Source organism: Numenius arquata, chromosome 2 (assembly GCF_964106895.1).
Source record: "Numenius arquata chromosome 2, bNumArq3.hap1.1, whole genome shotgun sequence".
Lineage (NCBI taxonomy): Eukaryota > Metazoa > Chordata > Aves > Charadriiformes > Scolopacidae > Numenius > Numenius arquata.
The window spans coordinates 2,811,561-2,831,781 of record NC_133577.1 but is presented as its reverse complement, the minus strand read 5'-3'; the positions used below and the strand labels follow the sequence as shown (position 1 = coordinate 2,831,781).

Sequence of the window (20,221 nt, the reverse complement as noted above, 5' to 3'; positions counted from 1 at the left end):
GATGGGAATACCCTCTGCTGGGTTAAAAACTGGCTGGAGGGCCGGACCCAGAGAGTGGTGGTGAATGGAGTTAAATCCAGCTGGCGTCCAGTCATGAGTGGTGTCCCGCAGGGCTCGGTACTGGGGCCAATTCTCTTCAACATCTTTATCAATGATCTGGACGAGGGGATCGAGTGCACCCTCAGTAAGTTCGCAGACGACACCAAGCTGGGTGGGAGTGTTGATCTGCTGGAGGGTAGAGAGGCTTTGCAGAGGGATCTCGACAGGCTGGATCGATGGGCCGAGACCAACGGGATGAGGTTTAACAAGACCAAGTGCCAGGTCCTGCACTTCGGTCACAACAACCCCAGGCAGCGCTATAGGCTGGGGGCAGAGTGGCTGGAGCTGCCCGGCAGAAAAGGACCTGGGGGTGTTGGTCGACTGTCGGCTGAACATGAGCCGGCAGTGTGCCCAGGTGGCTAAGAAGGCCAACAGCATCCTGGCCTGTATCAAGAACAGTGTGGCAAGTAGGGACCGAGAGGTGATCGTCCCCCTGTACTCGGCACTGGTGAGACCCCACCTCGAGTACTGTGTCCAGTTTTGGGCCCCCTACCACAAGAGGGACATTGAGGTGCTGGAGCGGGTCCAGAGAAGGGCAACGAAGCTGGTGAGGGGTCTGGAGCACAAGTCTTACGAGGAGAGGCTGAGGGAGCTGGGGTTGTTCAGTCTGGGGAAGAGGAGACTGAGGGGAGACCTTATTGTTCTGTACAAGTACCTGAAAGGAGGCTGTAGAGAGACGGGGGTCGGTCTCTTCTCCCAAGTCACAGATGATAGGACAAGGGGTAATGGCTTCAAGTTGCGCCAGGGGAAGTTCAGGTTGGATATTAGGAAACATTTCTTTACTGAAAGGGTTATCAGGCATTGGAATGGGCTGCCCAGGGAGGTGGTGGAGTCACCATCCCTGGAGGTATTTAAGAAACGTGTAGACATGGTTCTTCAGGGCATGCTCTAGTGTCCAAGATTACTGGTTTGTGGTGGGGTGCTGTGTGGGTGGGTGATGGTTTTTGGTTTGGTTGTTGTTGTTGTGTGTTCAGGTGGTGGGTGGTGGTTTTGTTTGTGGTGGTTTTTTTTTTTTTTTTTTTTTTTTTTGTTTATTTTTTTTTTACTGTTGGTTGGACTCGATGATCTCTGAGGTCCCTTCCAACCACTACGATTCTGATTCTGATTCTGATTTCCATGCCTGTTATGGGTCACTATGGGAATGGGTTAAGAGCTTGGCACAGAATTAGAGTAGATACCTACCCTGAGCCGGTCTGCCCATGGTGGGCAAGTACTGATACTAGACATTGATGGGACATCCAAGGGCATGTCAGATCATACTGCAACACACTTTGAATAAGCACACAGTGAGGAACACAATGAACGTTTCTTATAGAAGAATAGCTTTGTGCCAAGGCTGAGGGCAACCCAATTATAAGCAACTTGCAACACAAGCAAGTACAAATGGTCTTTCCTCTGTTTCCAATGATCATTCACTGCATGTATATGTAGGCAAATAATCATAGAATCATAGAATTGTCTAGGTCGGAAGGGACCATTTAAGATCATCGAGTCCAACCATCAACCCAACTCTGATAAAAAACCATCACAAAACCATGTCACTAAGCACTATGTCAACCCATCTTTTAAATACCTCCAGGGATGGTGCCTCCACCACTGCCCTGGGCAGCCCATTCCAATGATTAATAACCCTTTCTGTGTCAAAATTTTTCCAAATATCCAATCTGAACCTCCCCTGGCGCAACTTGAGGCCGTTCCCTCTTGTCCCATCGCCTGTTCCTTGGGAGAAGGGACCGACCCCCCCCGGCTACACCCTCCTTTCAGGGAGTTGTAGAGAGCAAGAAGGTCTCCCCTCAGCCTCCTTTTCTCCAGGCTGAACACCCCCAGCTCCCTCAGCCTCTCCTCACAACACTTGTGCTCCAGACCCCTCACCAGACCCCTCACCCCTCACGTTGCCCTTCTCTGGACCTGCTCCAGCCCCTCAATGTCTTTTTTGTGGTGAGGGACCCAGATAATACACAGGTGAGCATTATTTGTTTCCCAACCAGGCATTTCCCATTAGTGACAAGAATGCCCTCTGGCCTCTTGGCCACAGCAGGTATCTCCACCAGCTGTGCAAGTGCTGCTTTCCCACACACCACAGTTTCTTGGGGTACTTCTAAAATTTATTTATATCATTTCTCCTTGCTTAATTTATCTTTTCTTCTAGGCCTGCCTCCTCACACCAAAGCTGTTTACAATAAATAATCCTCTATTCAATTCCACATGAGCTTCTCCCCGTTTGGGTACACCCTGAGATTTTCCCACTCGGCTCCAAGCCAGAAAATGTTAATTTCCTGCTGCTCTGAGGCCTTCTATCAGCTGGAATTTGGGATGATAAACTTTTTTTCTTTTAATTATTATTTTTCTGCTGTAGATGTGAATTTGTAGCCGGTCACCAGCACCACCTGCACTGAGGTTCAGTGCTACGGCTGGAAACTACGTGGCCGAACAGCCACAGCCACCTCAGAAGGCACAGCCTCAATCCCCGAGACCCACAGAAACTTTCAAACTGACTTGATCTGGCATTCTGCTTTTATTCGTATTTTATTTTTCACCTACAAACCTCTGCCGATGCACAGCGTACCCTCAAGTATTTTCAGATACACATTTTCAGTTTATACCAACTTTACGACTTTTTATGGGAATTAATCATTCTAACTTTATAGTAATTACAGCATAGTCCCATAACAACTTCCATTTCCTTAAATTATTGAGTCCCTTACTGTAAGAACCTTACTTATAACAACCAGAGCGTGTACTTTGTCAAATTATTCTCGGAACAGATAACTCAAAAAAAAAGAAGCCTAAGGAAATGGTTGGGATTTTTTTTTTTTTTTTTAAAGAAAACAACTCCCAAATTTTTAAATGGCAGCTGTTTGGTGCCCCCTGTGCCCTCGGTCGGTGGCGGGGAGCGGGGCCGAGGCCTGGGTCGGGGCTCGGCGGCGGCGGGGCCTACCCCGGCCCCCGGTCCGGGGCCGGGGTAGGCCCCGCCGCCGCCGAGCTCCGGCCTGGGGCAGAGCGATGCCGCCCGGAACACTGTGGCCGCCGGAACGAACGGTCCGAGGAACCGTTTCCCGGGGAGGGTAGGAATCGGGAGGGAGCTTCCGGCGGGGGCGCGCTGGGCCCCGCCGCCGTCTGGGCCTGACAAAAGGGCCCGGCCGGTAGTCGCCGGGCCGGCCCGGCACCATGGCGATCCCCATGGTGCCCATGGAGACGCAGTTACAGAGCATCTTCGAGGAGGTGGTGGTGAGTCCGTCCCCGGGGCGCCGTCGCGGGGGCGGGGAGGAGCGGTGTGGGGAGGAGCGGTGTGGGGAGGTCGGTCCCGGCCCGGGGCCTGGCCCAGGCCCTGCCGCCCGCCGTGCAGGGACACCTCCCACCAGACCAGGCTGCTCAAAGCCCCATCCAGCCTGGCCTTGAACCCCTCCAGGGATAGGGCAGCCACAGCTTCTCTGGGCAACCTGTTCCAGTGTCTCACCACCCTCACAGCAAAGAATTTCTTCCTCATATCTCATCTAAATCTCCCGTCTTTCAATTTAAAACCATTACCCCTCTTCTCCCTTTGCAGAATGTTTTATCAGGAAGCTGATGCAAAGGAGGCATAAAACAGGGGGAGGCACATTTCCTGCCCAGACTCAAATTAGAGCATGCTGAGTTTGCTGTAGAATAAGCAGTTTAAGGAGACATTTTGAAGGAGACCACGAGAAGATGCATGTCTTGAGGAGTCATTTTTCTTCAGCCAACAGAATGGCATGAGCAAATTAGGGAAATGCACCCACACAGTGGTACCTGCAAAGTAAAGCATTATTCAGTAGGTCATTAAAATAGAATATTTCATTTGGAAGGGACCTACAGCCATCATCTAGTCCAACTGCCTGACCAATTCAGGCCTGACCAAAAGTCAAAGCATGTTTTTAAGGGCATTGTGCAAACGCCTCTTAAACACTGACAGGCTTGGAGCATCAACTGCCCCGCTAGGAAGCCTGTTTCAGTGTGTGACCACCCTTTTGGTGAAGAAATGCTTCCTAATGTCCAGTCTAAGCCTCCCCTGGTGCAGCTTGGAAACATTCCCATGCATCCTATCAGTGGATCCCAGCTTAGGACTCCCTGTCTACTCCCTCTCCTCAGGAAGCTGTGGAGAGCAATGAGGCAGATGTAGCCCCATTCATTACAGCCCTTTGAGTTCTGCTTTTCAGCCGCTTCTTCACCCAGTGCACTGTGAACCTGCTCGTCCCGCAGCTGGACAACTTGTACAGAAGGATGCTTTGAGGGACAGTATCAAAAACCTTAACTAAAATCCAGGAAAAACTACAGCCACCACTATCTCTTCATCCTCTAGGCTGGTGACCTTGTCAGAGAAGGTTATTAAATTAGGGAAACAGAACTTTCCTTTTGTGCACCCAACTCATTGGGTAATTAAGTCATTGTTTTGGAGAGCACAAATAAATTAGTTTCTAGGTAGGTATGAGCACTTCATGGTCTGAAGCAGCGGGTTGACAGTAGTTGGTAAGATCCTGAACGGGAGTGTGACTGATGTTTTGGACAGGAGAGGCTGGTTGAACTGGAAAGAATATAGAATCATAGAATTGTCTAGGTTGGAAGGGACCATTTAAGATCATCTAGTCCAACCATCAGCCTAACCCTGATAAAAACTGTCACTAACCCATGTCACTAAGCACTATGTCAACCCGTCTTTTAAATACCTCCAGGGATGGTGCCTCAACCACTTCCCTGGGCAGCCCATTCCAAGGCTTCATAACCCTTTCTGTGTCAAAATTTTTCCTAATACCCAATCTGAACCTCCCCTGGTGCAACTTGAGGCCGTTCCCTCTTGTCCCATCACCTGTTCCTTGGGAGCAGAGACCGACCTCCCCTGGCTACACCCTCCTTTCAGGGAGTTGTAGAGAGCGAGAAGGTCTCCCCTCAGCCTCCTTTTCTCCAGGCTGAACACCCCCAGCTCCCTCAGCCTCTCCTCACAAGACTTGTGCTCCAGACCCCTCACCAGCTCCGTTGCCCTTCTCTGGACCCGCTCCAGCCCCTCAATGTCTTTTTTGTGGTGAGGGGCTCAAAACTGGACACAGCACTCGAGGTGGGGCCTCACCAGTGCCCAGTCCAGGGGGACGATCACCTCCCGAGTCCTACTCACCACGCTGCTCCTGATACAGGCCAGGATGCTGTTGGCCTTGTTGGCCAATATGTAGGTCTCATAGAGAAATGTAACTGAAAATTATGTCTGTGATAAATTTCAGTGAAGGGAAGGTTGGGTTTTTCTTTCCCTTTTAAGTTTACGTTATAAAATGCACGATGTACTTAGCTTTGAACTGTGTTAAGTTGCTCGGAGCGTACCCGATGGATTTAGCCATATTGATCAGCCATAACTGAGAAAATAGCAAGTTGTTCCTTTCACTGCTGCTAGTACCTACTTGGGGGACAGCAGAGACAATTACCTAAGTTTCTATGCAGAACAGATGAGTATTGGTTTCTCTTCTATTTCTTGAGGAAGCAATGAGTTGGAGCGACAGGCGGTTCTAATCTGTACGATTGAGAAGGATCACCAGAAATATTATTTTATTACACCCTCTTATGCGTACGATATAGAAATGCAAATAGATAGTGGTCAGTTATAGACCCCATCTGAGCATAATATGAAATTCTTACAGAAGGTAAAAAAAGTTGCAGGATACTGTTTTCCAGAACCTCTTTGCTGATGCATTAGACTAATGATGTAGAAGCCTTTGAGCAAAAGGGAGTTAAAAAAGAAGTGGGGCAAGGAGGGCAGAGGGGAAAGAATTGTATTCCTATCTAGTCTTTCCCCCAGTACAAGTCCATATAATCATTCCATGGAAGTTAGAAAGCAATGGATCTAAACTCAGATGAGAAAGTAACTGTATGAAATCGGTTTGTGTAACTGAGTGTCATGGAACATAAGTGGGAGGAAAGCTCACTTTTTCAATGAATGAAAAAAGGGCTCTAATAAGAATCAAACAATTTCTCCAGCTTTGGGAAGTAAATTCATCTCTAGGTGTTTAGAAGAAAAAAAAAAAAAACAAAAACAAAACAAAGAGCCATAATTTGGATCCACAAGGTATGTTGTTTATGTGTTTACATGAAAACAAAGCAGTCTCAACTTTGAAAGAATCCATTATAGCAGAGTAAATAGATCTGTCTCTGATACAGTCCCATAACAGGGGACTCACTCTTTTGGGCTTTATCCTGGTGCTGTGATTCTCATAGAAAACCTTTTCACAATCGCTCACTCAGGGTTTTTCTCTTACAGAAAACAGAAGTAATTGAAGAAGCATTTCCTGGGTGAGTGTAACCTTAGTTTATTTGCCTAAGACTTTCTGTATAACGTGTATTTTTCTCCTTGTGTTCTTTCATTGGGTGCTGCTAATGACTGATGTTTTTATTTGCATTAGTATGTTTATGGACACTCCTGAAGATGAGAGAACCAAACTGATCAGCTGCCTGGGCGCTTTTAGACAGTTCTGGAGCAGTCTTTCCCAGGTTAACATTTAATTTGTTGCTTACTTGTACTTTTTATACTTTTTTAATATTGTGAAACCTGATCTGGTAGACAAACACTTAAGCTGTAAGGTCTGTGTCCAGTTATTCAGAATCTGGTTTCCGATATGGCCCAGTAAAGAATATAGGAAGACTTTGCAGGAAACAAGATCGGGTTTGACATTTATAAGATTATATAGTTTTTCAGCAAAGGTTAGTGTGCAGTGCAAATAAAGACAAGAAAATGTAAGTATAACATTAAAGACACAAACAAAACCAGGTAGTTTGTTACAGAATTTCTGGTAGAAGGGAATAAGTAGGAAAAAAAACTAAAACAACCTTTTTTTATGTTCAAAAATTGCTTTCCAAAAGTTAGATACCACTACATACTCTTCTGTAATGGGAGACCTGGTCATCTTTGTTTTCCCTGTATTTGATTATAACCGTGAAAAGGAAAGAATAGTATAGAACGATTCTATTTTATTCTGTTTTGTGCCAACTTAGATGTGAAAAATGAAGTTGACTGTAGAAATCAGTGTTTCAGCTAGGAGGTGTTCACTGAGTTATTAACCAGGACACCAGTACTGGACAACTGGACTTCTTCAAAACGAGATCAAAAGACTTGTAGGGAAACCTGTATCTTGGACAACTTCTACCATTTATAACCTTGTTCTTCTGTTAGTTTCATTTCTTCATGGTAGGATACTATATGAATTTTATAGTTCATTTCGCTACCTGTAAAGACATTCTTTCTCCCCTCTGCTGCTTTTTCAGGAATCCCATGAGCAGTGCGTCCAGTGGATTGTAAGGTTCATTCATAGCCAGCATAGTCCTAAAAGAATTTCTTTTCTCTATGACTGTTTAGCAATGGCAGTAGAAACTGCACTTTTGCCACCCAGGTAAGCGATGTCGGAATGAATCGATAAATGGGATACGTGGAAGTTATAATATTAGAGGGTATTTTAGAATGACGTTGTAAAATTATTGCTGGAGAGCATGTGCTTATTACCTGTAATTCATTCTTGTGTTGTCTCCTTCTGCTAGGATGGTTTGCGAATCTCTGATAAACTCTGATATGCTTGAATGGGAAAGGACACAGTTGTGGGCATTAACATTTAAATTGGTCCGGAAGATTATTGGAGGCGTAGACTACAAGGTACATTCCCTCCTTTCCTTCCTTCGTGATAAGACACCTTATTTTCTGGCTTTATGATTTTGTGTCAGAGACGTCCTGTGTTTCAAAGTTTGCTTTGATTAAAAGTGGTCTCACCAATTATTTTTTTCTTTCATAATGCTTTTTCATTGTTGAGCTTTACCTTAATAGTTAATTCTGTGGGGACAATGTAACTGCTCCTGCTCTTTTCTCTATTACACAGTTATCTTTCATCCCTCTTTTACTTACAAACTAAATAACCCTAATGCAGTTGTGGAAGTGGCACATACACATGGATAAGTAACACTTCCAAGCGTTAAGGTTGAAGTTCTTGCATCTGCTCTGAGCCCTGGTGCTATGTAGGAAGAAGGTCCTGAAAGCTTTTGAAGGTTCTGAAAGGTTTTTGGCAGGGAACTCCATTAGAAGGAGTAGGAAACTGTGAATCTCTTGCAGAGAATCACCTCACCAGTTTGGCGAGCCTGAGCCTGTTAGTACAAAACCCATAAAATACAACATAGTACTTTGATCAATCTGCACAAGCCCTTGTAGGTTGGATGTCTCTGGATGCGCATCAAAATTTCAGCAGTTATTTTCTCATCTGTGGTATCCTGAGATGGAGAATCATAGAATGATAGAATTGTCTAGGTTGGAAGGGACCTTTAAAGATCATCTAGTCCAATCATCAACCTAACTCTGATAAAAACCATCACTAAACCATGTCACTAAGCACTGTGTCAACACAGCTTTTGAATACCTCCAGGGATGGTGCCTCAACCACTGCCCTGGGCAGCCCATTCCAAGGCTTCATAACCCTTTCAGTCAAAATTTTTCCTAATATTCAACCTGAACCTCCCCTGGTGCAGCTTGAGGCCATTTCCTCTTGTCCCGTCGCCTGTTCCTTGGGAGAAGAGACCAACCCTCCCTTTCAGGGGGTTCTCTTTTCAGGGAGTTGTAGAGAGCGAGGAGGTCTCCCCTCAGCCTCCTTTTCTCCAGGCTGAACACCCCCAGCTCCCTCAGCCTCTCCTCACAAGACCCTGTTCTCCAGACCCCTCACCAGCTCCCTTGCCCTTCTCTGGACCTGCTCCAGCCCTGTCTTTTTTTGTGGTAGGGGCCCAAAACTGGACACAGCAGTCAAGGTGGGGCCTCACCAGTGCCCAGGGGGACGATCACCTCCCGAGTCCTACTCACCACGCTGTTGCTGATACAGGCCAGGATGCTGGCTCATGTTCAGCCGACAGTCGACCAACATCCCCAGGTCCTTTTCTGCCAGGCAGCTCCAGCCGCTCTGCCCCAAGCCTGTAGCGCTGCGTGGGGTTGGTGTGACCCAGGTGGAGGACCCGGCACTTGGCCTTGTCGAACTTAAGGGAGAAGTTCCCTAAGGAGTTGAATGTCATTAACGTTTGCGCTCTCAGTAGCAGTCTATCTCCTGACACTTAGCAACAAACAGTTAATTTGTCTTGTCAAAATCTTGTCTGACCGTATCGATTGTGGCATCCTTCTGCCAGAAATAAAGAATGTGTGGGAAGGTTAATTTTCTGTGCTTGCTTTTAGGGTGTGCGTGATCTTTTGAAAGTGATCCTAGAGAAAATATTAACAATTCCGAACACTGTGAGCTCAGCTGTTGTACAGCAGCTTTTGGCAGCAAGAGAGGTAACTATCTGAATTTTATATGGTAGCACTAGAGAGGTTAATTAATTAATGAGTTTCTAATTGCTGGCATGGCTCTCTTTGGTACAGTTCAACAGCAAAGACTTACTCTTTGTGCTCTAATTCTTTTCTGTAATTGCATTTTATAAAGTAAACAATGAGCTTTTGGGGGATATTGTAGATAAACACAAAAATCCGGAACAGGAGAGTCAGGCCCAATGTTTGACTTGCCTAAGATAAGATATATGAAATATAATATTGAGATTAAATTCATTATTTTTTTCTTAGCGAACTAAAAATAGCAGTAGTTGTTTTCAATACTTTGTGGGCATATACAGAGGCGTAGTTTTACTTAGGGCTTAAACAGTCTTAACTTACGCTTGTACAGTTAAAAACAGGTTTTAAACTAATGCAGTACCATCAGAATACAGCTTAAGAAAAGTATCTTAATTCTTTAATGTATTTTCATGGGCTGCCTCAGACTAGTAGACTGTAGACTAGACAGACTACACTTCTGTTTATCTTATGCAAAGCCTTTTACACCGATGTATGTTTTATTTATAGGTGGTAGCCTACATTTTGGAAAGAAATGCGTGTTTGTTACCGGCCTACTTTGCAGTTACTGAAATCAGAAAACTATATCCTGAAGGAAAACTTCCCCATTGGGTAATGATACGATATCAAATCATGTGATCTGGAGTTTTGTTCCACACACACAAAAAAATTCCTTTTATTGTTTTAAAGCAAAGTTTAAATGAAGATTTAAAATCTTCTGCTCAAGAGTAAGCTCTGTGTTTAGGTGTGTAATTAAGATACAGGCTTAATGTGATCACAGCAGCAGCTCCCTGCATTCTTGCATGAAATTGGTGATGTAGTTCTGACCTATGGCCTGGTGTTCGAAAGTCTTGAAGCACAGTTGGTGCTATCTCTTTGGCTTCAAGATAAGAAAAATCACTTTAAATAGCTGAGCAGTGTTTCCTTTCTGTTCAAATTCAGCTATGCAAAAATATTTGGGGCTCTGACGCAATGAAAATGGTCACTATTTCCAAAAAGAATGTAACATTGATCCAGTTTTTAATTTTGTATTCTGTTAAAATAACTAGGTGTCGGGAAAAGGATAAAATCCTGACTCCCTTGAATTAATGGGAAAACTGTTGCTGGCTTCTTTTGAGCCAAGATTTTATCCAGAGTGTACTAATTCAGGTCCTTTGTCTCTGTGGAATTGTTACCTGGAGGCAAACAGAGATTTGTTATGAACAGAAATTCTAAAGCTTGTCTTAAATCACCTGTTACTAAATAGTGTGCACTGAAATAATATAGTATGCATAGGAGAAACAGGTATATAAACTCTCATTTGGGTGCAAACTGAGTGGTGCTTCCTGCCCCTTCTTTATTTTTCCTTTTATGGTTTTAAGTTCTGGATGATTTTTCTGACTTGTTGAAAGGTGTAGGAAGCTAGTTATTTTAGTAGATTCCTTTATATTTAATTAACATGTATAGACTTAGAAATAGTTTTATATATTCCTTTCCAGTATCTGCAACTTAAACCCTTAACACTTACTTTCTTTTCTCACCCAGTTATTAGGTAATTTAGTATCGGATTTTGTGGATACCTTCAGACCTACAGCAAGAATAAATTCCATTTGTGGTAAGAGAATGACTTCATGAATGACTTCAAAATAAATTAATTCATTTTAAACTATTTTGTTTCTTATAACTTTTTGGGGCATATGTTCATCTAAGCAAAATGAGTCAGAGCTCATGTTTCGTGTAGTATCTTTACTCTTTTCTGTTCTCAGACTTGCTTCTCTGCAGTTTTTGCTTTGAAAGGGAAAACTCATACTGAGGAGATCAAATACTTTTGTGTTACAGGCTGGTAGTGGAAGTGTACTACCTGTGACATGGCCATATAGTTTCTAACTACAGTAGACATTAAGAAAACCATAGGTTTTCTGTGCTCAAGGATTTTGAGTTACTACAGACCCACTGGTATGTCAGTCACAGAGTGTTTTCTGACTTCAGCTTCCGTTGGAGCTGCTGTGGCTGCCAAACCTTATCCCTGTTGTTTCAGGCTTCTGTGTGAGCATTTCCTATCTCAGATGAGTACTGCCTGTCCTCTTCTGTGAAATAAAAAAAAAATTGTCTTTTTTTTATTGCTAGAAATCTGAATATTAAAATTTGGCTATTTTAGTTTTGATGCCTGTTGCATTTTTCTTCAAAAAGATAAAAATGTCTTCTGTTTGCCTTGGGAATTAAATAGCTTAATAACAGCTATGTTATATCTTGGAACTGAGCAAGGTTTATTGCAACTGAGCTGCTTCAGTGCAGAGATTCAGAATAGAAATTCATCCGTAATGCACCAAAGCATTTTGTGTTTTGGAATCATGTAGTTATTCTTCTGTTATTCTATTCTTGGTTGAAATGTGTGGCATAGCTTTTATGCATGTGACTCACAGGGATCACACACTGATTTTTACAAGTCTTGTATGTGTAAATGGCCCGTATAGACATGGTTGAAGGAGAAAAAGAGATATTTATTTACTGCTTGTTTTATCTGATGATAGTCTGGCCAGTCTGGACAATAGAAGTCATGGAATTTGAACTGACAAGTGAGATTTAGGTCAAAGTTGAGGCACCTAAATTGAGATGTTGAGATACAGGTGTTTTAGGGGCTCAATTCAGGTGCCTGTGTTTAAGCAAGTGAAATAAATCCTAGGTGTCAAATCTACAGTGACTCATAGGTCTGCATCTACCCTACAAAAAGCTGTTCATAGGTGATCAGCTGAATTCCATCTGCCTACACTGACTGAATTGCCTAGATCTCTGTTGACTAATTGGATGCTTGTATTTGCCTCATTTCCTGAACAGAATCCTGCCCTCCGTTTGTCTTACAGGGTGAATGGAAGAAATCTGAAAGACTAGATTGTAAACTTAAACTAGTATTATCACTTTCTTTGTGAAAATATGTACTAAAATTAAATCCCTAAGTCAAGCAATGACACTGGATCAGCCTTTTGGTAATCTGAAAGGGCACTTTTGGATATAATATTTGCAAATACTTTTATTTTCGGGATACCCAATCTGAACAAATGGAGTTTTTACTCCTTAGATATTTTATTAGTTGAAAATCGGTTAGAAAAATAAAATCAGCCTGCAGCAATCCTGTGGTAAAAAGCTTTAAACAGTAGAAATATATGGAGAGCATAAAAGTGGCTGATGCCAGTTTCACTCTTTTAGAATTTATGTTTCGTTGCACGTAGGTCGCTGTAGTCTTCTTCCTGTGGTAAATAACTCAGGTGCCATGTGTAACTCTTGGAAGCTGGATCCTACAACCCTTCGTTTTCCTTTGAAAGGTCTCTTACCATACGATAAGGTATGCCTTATTAAGCTTCTTAAACATGTTCTATTCAATAAATACTCAGCTTTTATATCATTAAGAGGGGGGAAATAATTTCAGTTGTGAATATCTGATTGTTCCAGCTGGGCTAACATTGAAGATGTAGATGTTTTCACTGATTTTTCACTGATTTCAAGCTATATGTGGAGGAGCTTTGAAGTAGTGTGTGGTGTAGCTGCTGCCCAGGATGCTGAAGAACAAGAGATGTCTCATGTCCTTCGTGCATGTGTGAGAGAGGGCAAGCGAGAGTAGAGAATTGATTGAAAAATTAGTTTAGCAGTGGGGAGGTGAAAGAAAATGGGAAAGTAATTTCTTCTTTTCTGTGTTCTTTGTTATTCCAGAGGAAAGGTAATTTTACAATTCGAACTTAAATACAAGTTAGCTTATTTAAGCTTAAAACTCTGAGTGAGAAATAGTGGTGTACTGAAAGAGTTTAAGAACTGTAAAGGATCAGGGCAAAAATCCACGTTGTCCAGCATCCCATTCCTCTTACCCTAGGTGTCTAAGGAAGGATATAAAGATAGTATTATATCTAACAACACACATAGCGTTTACACTCTATAGCCCTTAGCATTTTGGGGGGTTTCTGAGACAGATTGGGATTCTATATATTTGGTAAACCTTCCTCTTCCAAATATTTGTCCAGTCTCCTCTTCAGCCCGTGTCAAATTTCAGCATCCCAACATGCCTTTGACAAGGAGTTCCACGTTTCAACTTCATGTTGTGTAAGGAACCAGCTCCCTCTGTTTGTTTTGAAGTGAGCTTCAGATAACAATTTTTCTTTAAAGCGATTCAGCTGTTGGAAGATGCAGTGAGCAGTTGTTCCATATCTCCTTTTTTTTTTTGTGCTACTCATGATTTTTATGGATTTGGGGCATGTTCTTCCTCGTTTGTCTTACCTGGCTTCCTTTGAGTTGTTGATGGTCCCCGGTATTTAAAGGCTGTTTCGAGAAGTGTGTGCCATCCTTTTATTGCCCTTCTACTTGGTCTCTGTAAAACCTGTCACTCCTTAAGAGTTGTGATTATTTCCTCCTTTCTTTTGGGTATCAGAGAGCAAAAAGATTTGCCAGATAATAAGTATCTGCATAAATTAAACACTCATTTTTACATTCTTTAACTCGATTAAACATAAACTCGGTATTAAACAACCTCGAGGCAATATATGTTTGTATGTGATTGCTTTTTTGTTTTTAAGGATCTGTTTGAGCCACAGACTGCTCTGTTGAGATATGTGCTGGAACAGCCGTATTCAAGGGATATGGTCTGCAATATGCTAGGTCTGAATAAGCAGGTACTGTACTATGCTGTGACACGTGATTTAATTCTGCATAGAATCTGCACTATTCTTTTTCTCTTTTCTTTGCTATAGCTAACTAAGCAAAACAGTTTAGGTCCAGAGAGTGAATTTCTTATTTTTATTTTTTTATTTTTCTTTTTTTTTTTATGAGATCATATTAGGTTAATTGGACACTGTTGTTCCTATCATTTGTATATTGCTTTACGAATGTTAAATTGAAAAGTAGAGATTTAAAATATGATTTTTTTTTTTGCATTGCTTTTTTTTCCTATAAGGCCAGCCTCAAGTACACCTTTGACAGACAGTAGGAGACTGCTAGCTCAAACAATAAAAATGGTCATTGTTCCTGTCTTTAGTTTTTCAAGCGCTGTTGTACTCTGTTATATTGGCATGTTATAGTAGTAGAATAGTGAAAAGCTGGGGGTTGTTTTGTTACATTTTTTCTTTTGATACCTTAGAATGGGAGGGCTTAGTCTGACTGGGGGATCCTTGAGGCTGGCCTCATAGTCACTGTTTTGTCTTTTCTTTTTTTCTTCCTTTATTTTTGTTCTGTCCTGTCTTGTCCTGCCCATCCTCCAATGCTCTAGACCTTGAACATTGCTCAGGTATGTTCACAACCTTACTGTTGTATTGTGACTAACGATACGCTGGCCGCTTTGTAGCCACTGATTCCAGTTAGAGAATACGTGTACAGTCAGGGCTTGAAATTGGCAGGACCATTAGCCCAGGGGAAATTCTCACAACGAATCTCTAGAGATAACGAGAGATGTAGCGTAAAGCTGACAGTCGGTGGTCCTTTGGTTCTATAATGGTTGGAATGGACTGCTGCCGTTTCCCTAATCAGTCGTAACAACTTTTACTTTGTCTGCTGGAATTTTCAGATGAGGAGAGATTCTTAGTTCAAAATTTCTTTCCTTATACCGGTGGAAAAACATCCGCTGCACTTGATTGTAAAATTATGAAGCCATAAATACATTATTGCTTAAGAAAAAAAAAGTTTTACTAGCAGAATTTTCTTATCATTAGGAAGCCTCTGTAACAAACTTCCCAACAAGCAACTGTAATATTCTCCAAACTAGGTGAAAGAAAAGTAGTACAGAAAACCACGTGCAAAGTAGTTCCTTAAAATTTGACTCCTGGTTTAAATAAATAAATAAATAAACGCCTGAGCAAATCAACCAAGTGGATTTCTGCTTGAAATTTCAAATTATGGGTATTATATTTACAGTTGATCCCTTGTTACAATAAAAAATTCCACACCTATTTTAAAAACGGTTGTTTAAGATTTATAAAATAGCGTTGCTGTTTGCAATACTATAGTGAAGGTTGTGTCAGTGTTTCCATTTAAGAAACTTTTTTCAGATTTGTAACTTGACTATAAAATTTACCTGATCCTGAAACCTTGTGTATATTTCCCATTGTAAGTGGAATACACCAGTGCTCTTTCTGGACTGGGACAATGGTTTTTGAATGCGGAGATTCCTACATCTTGGCAAACAGTGCTGTGTTGTATACAACAATTTGAGATTTAAGGCAGCTGAAATATTAATCCTTGGAAACGAGCTGCTGGGTTTAGTGTTAAAATGAGCAGTATTTGTATTCTGTGTCTATTTCTGTGTCTACATTCAGTTAATAAGCCAAACTATTCCTCTGTGCACCTTGCAGCTGGTAAATAATAGAAGATCTAGACCAAAAAAATATATCGAACCCATTTTGTTCTTGTAACTTTTGACCCGTGCCTTCAGGTCAAAAAAAAAAAACATTGATGTTAAATGTAAAAATGCTGGGTTTTAACCCCCACTTTACCATCCTCTAAAAATAATCAAAGAAAATTTAAACGAAGTAATGAAATATATTGGAATACGCTTCTTAAAAGTTGTTTGCTAGTATAGGAATTCCTACACAAAGTTTCAACCTGGTGTGAATTTTTATGGCCAAGGAACAAACTTGAAGAACGTAACTTATGAAGGAAATGCTGACAGAACATGAACTATAGCTGCGCTGTTGCAATTACACCAGCATAAAGATGTTTGGGCTGTTGAAAACTTGTGAGTTAAACATACCAGTATAGAGCAGGGTGGCGGTAGTGGGATAGCGCAGGAAATAACGTTCCTTTTAAAAATCAATGTACTCGGTTTAAAACTGTGGAAAACGTTAAAACTCCACTCGCTTTTAGATAGAAAATAACTTTGTGTAATAGTTGAATTTGTTAATATAGCCACCTGACAAAAAGATAGTAGCATGCTTTTTAGAAGTTGTGTAACTGTATCGATGCTTGCAGTAAAATGGCTGATAATTTTGTATTTTGTTATTAGAACTGAACTAACCTGCAGAAATGAATTTTCAGTATAATAGAAGACACTTAGAAATGCAACTAGTGCCAAGTTTGTTTCCAAAGAAAATACAGAAAGACCTCAAAGCAATGATCATTATTTATTTATGATCATTAATTATTTCTGTGAAGCTGCTTGTATGCCCTGTCAACTATTTACACAGATCCAGTTGCAGGATTGGAGCCTTCATTTGAATCTTTTGGCATCACAAACTAGGTATGGTTCAGCCAAACTTGTCCTAGTTCTCAAATGTTCTTGAAGATGGAACAATGACATTTTCTGGTTCGATCTTAACTAAGCAGATCTGTGTTAGAAAACTGTTTACTCAAGCCATCTCCGAGTTGTGTTTTGTAAAAAACACATAAAAAAAAAAAAGATACAAATCCAGCTGTCCTGTTAACCTTGCAGAGAGAAAAATGAAGGTAAAATTTGATATGTTTCTAGATTCACTTGTTCATTTCAGGCATCTAAGTTTTGCTGGGGGGTTTTGTTGTGGGATGAGGTTTTCTACTACCTTTTTAACTATATGGCTTTAAGTCCAGATGTAATAATATGGACTTCAAAATCTTCCTTCTGTTGGAGTCTGGGTATTTTTATTTTTTGCTACTGTGTACTTCTGTGTGGGACGGTACCTTCTCTTGTAAACCTGGAGAGATTTAAATTGCATTTTATCATGTATGTTTTCATGCTTTACAGTTGGACTCGCTGATCTTAAGGATCTTTTCCAACCTAAATGATTCTATGATTCTATGTCAATTTATATTCTGCCGTTAGCTGGGGTGATACTCCTGATACTTAATTATCTTTTAAAAAATTTGTTGAGGTGTGTAACAATCTACATTCTGGAAAAATTATTAATGGTTCAAAATGTCTTAATACACTGATGCCAAATTAAGATTCAGTTTAGGGATCCTACAGATGGTTCTTAAAACGGAGCTTTAATAATGTCTTAAGGACATGAAGTCACTCTGAACGTTTTGGTTTATACCTTTGCCTTCTCTGGACGTACAGACTTGTTTCAAGAATAAAATGCCATTTTTATTTCCATAATTGTGGCCAGGATTGTATTGCAGTCCTCTAAATAGTGAAAAAAATTTGTTAAACTAATTTCTCTGTGTTGGGAAGTATTTGGAAGAGGAGGTAATTTTCAGCTGACTTGTTTCTATAATTTTATACAATCTTTTACTTAGCAGCTGTTGTATTGATGCTTTTGCTCGTTAAATAGTATATTTGGCTGGTCACCTTTTATAAACCAGTGGTGATCTGCAGCTTTGAGCAGGAAGTTATCTATGCCGTCCTCTGTTCAGGTGACAGTGTAGTTTTATTCTCTCCTACCTACAAACCAGAGCAGTTTGCTTGGGGAAGATGTTATTTATTTCCTGCCTGTCCATGCATTGTGCAAACAGAATCATTAAGTGAAAGGAATGACATAATGCAATATTAAAAAAATTGACTTTCCCTTTTATTTTTAAAATATTGTAGGTTGATGCTGGGAACTTACTATCCAATATTATTAGTGTTAACCTGGCAGAGTCCTTAATTTAAGGGGTGTGATTATTTTTTTTATATTTCTGATCATACGAGTGTGCGTTGAGAACACTTGAGTGCAACTTCTATGTTGAAACATCCCTTTTTTTTCATGAGGAAGACCTGCGAGTGCCCACTGAACTTTGTAGAAATAGAATCAGGCATAATATAAACAAAAAGCTTTAAGGTTTTGTCTCTTGGTAGCATACAATTTTGGAAAATGGAAGTGAGGGGGGAGCTATAGTTTTGTCTTGTATTAACTGCTTCAGATGTTTAACTTACACATTTTGAATTGGACTTTTGGAGACACCATTAACTCTTGCAGGGATCTTGGCCTCTGCGGTTTGATCTTCTCAATCCAGTTCTTAAGTGTAGATTTTTATTAAATATTTTTGAGCTAAATGTTACTTGCTTAAAATACTCAAAAACTGTAATACCTTGCAGCTGGCCTTACTGACTTCTTAAAATACTTCTCTTTTAGGGAACATTTTTAATACTGTCTGCCCACCTCTCAAAAAAAAGAAATTAAAATCCACACCCCAACCAACCAAAAAAAAAAAGCTCAAACCCAATTAAAGCTTTTATCTGCTGAAAAAAAAGTACCCCTAGGCCATCAGAGGGCTGCTTTTTAGGATCTAGAAATTGTAGTGTCAAGTTGTCCTGGTAGCGCTTCCCCCCAGCAATATTTCTCTATGTTTTAATAATGTTTTCAATAATATTATGTATTTATCGGGTCTTTTCAGGGCAAAGTGGAGAGTATGTATTTATAGAACCAAATCATAAAAAATTTAATAATTTTCTCTTTAGGAAAATAACCACAGCGGTTTTAAATGCTTTATTTTTCCATTTATAGTCGAAAGCAGTGGTTGGGGCTTTGGGGGGATTGCTTTTCTTTTGTTTAAGCCATACCAAAACATGAGTTCCTACTTATTTGTGAGCGAAATCAGCTCTCGCCTATATTTTTATTCGTCTCAGTATATACTGAGATGTTCTTTAAGTTATGAGCGATTAATAAAACAAGGCCCCAATCCTGCAAATTCTTAGGCAGCACAGTATTTTATTTCTGAGTGTTCCAAAACTATAGACGCAAAATTTGTGCAAAAAATGTATATTCACTGAAAATACATTAAAAAAAAAAATTGCCAGAAAATTAAATGAATGAAGATAGAAAATGAAGTACTGCTATATTACTTATTGAAAAATACTCTTAAAGCGATAAAAGCATGATTTTTCAGAATAAAAGAGTGAATTTGAATTTGTTTTCTTAATTTCCCGGTTCCTAATTTTTTTCCCCTGAATCTTAGAATTATTCAGAATAGCGCAAATTCCTACTGGAAATTCTGGCTTTCTTTTTTTAACAATAATATTTTCCTGTTGTATTCTTTGAATAACTTTTTAATTCTAAATTAATATAGCCTAACACGATTAGGCTTTTGGACATTAACCCAGTGCTTAGCCAACTCTTAAATTTCAAGCCCTGTCGGTCGTAGTTTTGCATGCTGGATTATAAACTAGTCTGTAGTGTTGTCTGTTGCACCCTGCTCTGCTTCATAATTAGTTGCTTTGGGAGGGGGGAAAAAAAAAAAAAAAAAAAAACAACAAAAGAACAAACTAACCCAAACCACAAAAAAAACCAACCCCCAAAGTCTCTTCTCAACTGGTGCCGTAAAGCTGTAACGTGGTGGATGGGTGGTACTGGCGTTGTGTACTGGAGGAGGAGGTGGAACTGGGAGGGATGCTTTCTGTGGTAGTTAGAGGTTTGTGTTCAGCATGCTTCAGGAAAAACTGGAATTGTAGCTTTCTGCAGTTTCGAGCTGGCCAAGAGCATGCAACAGGGGATGCTGTTCACTGTATTTTGTCAACTTTTCCCATTCTTGCATTTGATTTTGAATTGAAGAGAATCTTTCTTTTGTTTGTTTTTTTCATGGCAAAAGACTACCATCGATGAAGGTAGAACAAGCATCTCCTTTCAGCATCTCTCTTTCCTTTTATTATTTTCTTTCTTTATTAACTGAAAGGGTTGTTTTTATTTTGTAGGCTGCCTGACTAGTAAGTCAAAGAACTCATCTAAGGCATCCCTAAAATGTTTTATGAGTATTCGGGCGATCTTTTTTTAAACCTTTTTACGTACCTCTTTTTGCCTCTAGAAAGGGATACTGCGTTTTCATGGTTAGTCTTTGAGCAGCTCAGTTCCTTTTCTTTTGTATCATTAAAGTAATAATGTTTTATTTAAGGCTGCATTACGTTACAGGCATCAGGTTTGGGGGGGAAAAAAAAGAGAATAA

The 20,221-nt window shown here is 40.7% G+C and overlaps 1 protein-coding gene across 7 annotated transcripts in view; it reads left to right on the top strand.

Moving 5' to 3' along the window:
• The first annotated feature begins 3,267 nt into the window (after positions 1–3,267).
• The window catches only part of MED23 (mediator complex subunit 23), a 42,404-nt gene continuing 25,450 nt past the window's right edge, over positions 3,268–20,221 (top strand). For 3 of the 7 annotated variants that reach the window (XM_074144394.1, XM_074144392.1, XM_074144390.1), the window contains exons 1-10: positions 3,289–3,327; positions 6,356–6,387; positions 6,498–6,585; positions 7,357–7,481; positions 7,627–7,738; positions 9,287–9,385; positions 9,947–10,048; positions 10,961–11,030; positions 12,643–12,755; positions 13,975–14,070. In XM_074144394.1, the coding sequence (XP_074000495.1) occupies positions 3,289–3,327; positions 6,356–6,387; positions 6,498–6,585; positions 7,357–7,481; positions 7,627–7,738; positions 9,287–9,385; positions 9,947–10,048; positions 10,961–11,030; positions 12,643–12,755; positions 13,975–14,070 (876 nt within the window). Of the gene's footprint in view, positions 3,328–6,355; positions 6,388–6,497; positions 6,586–7,356; positions 7,482–7,626; positions 7,739–9,286; positions 9,386–9,946; positions 10,049–10,960; positions 11,031–12,642; positions 12,756–13,974; positions 14,071–14,663; positions 14,682–20,221 lie in introns of all 7 variants that reach the window. The other 4 variants (XM_074144388.1, XM_074144391.1, XM_074144389.1 and 1 more) reach the window with 4 other exon arrangements.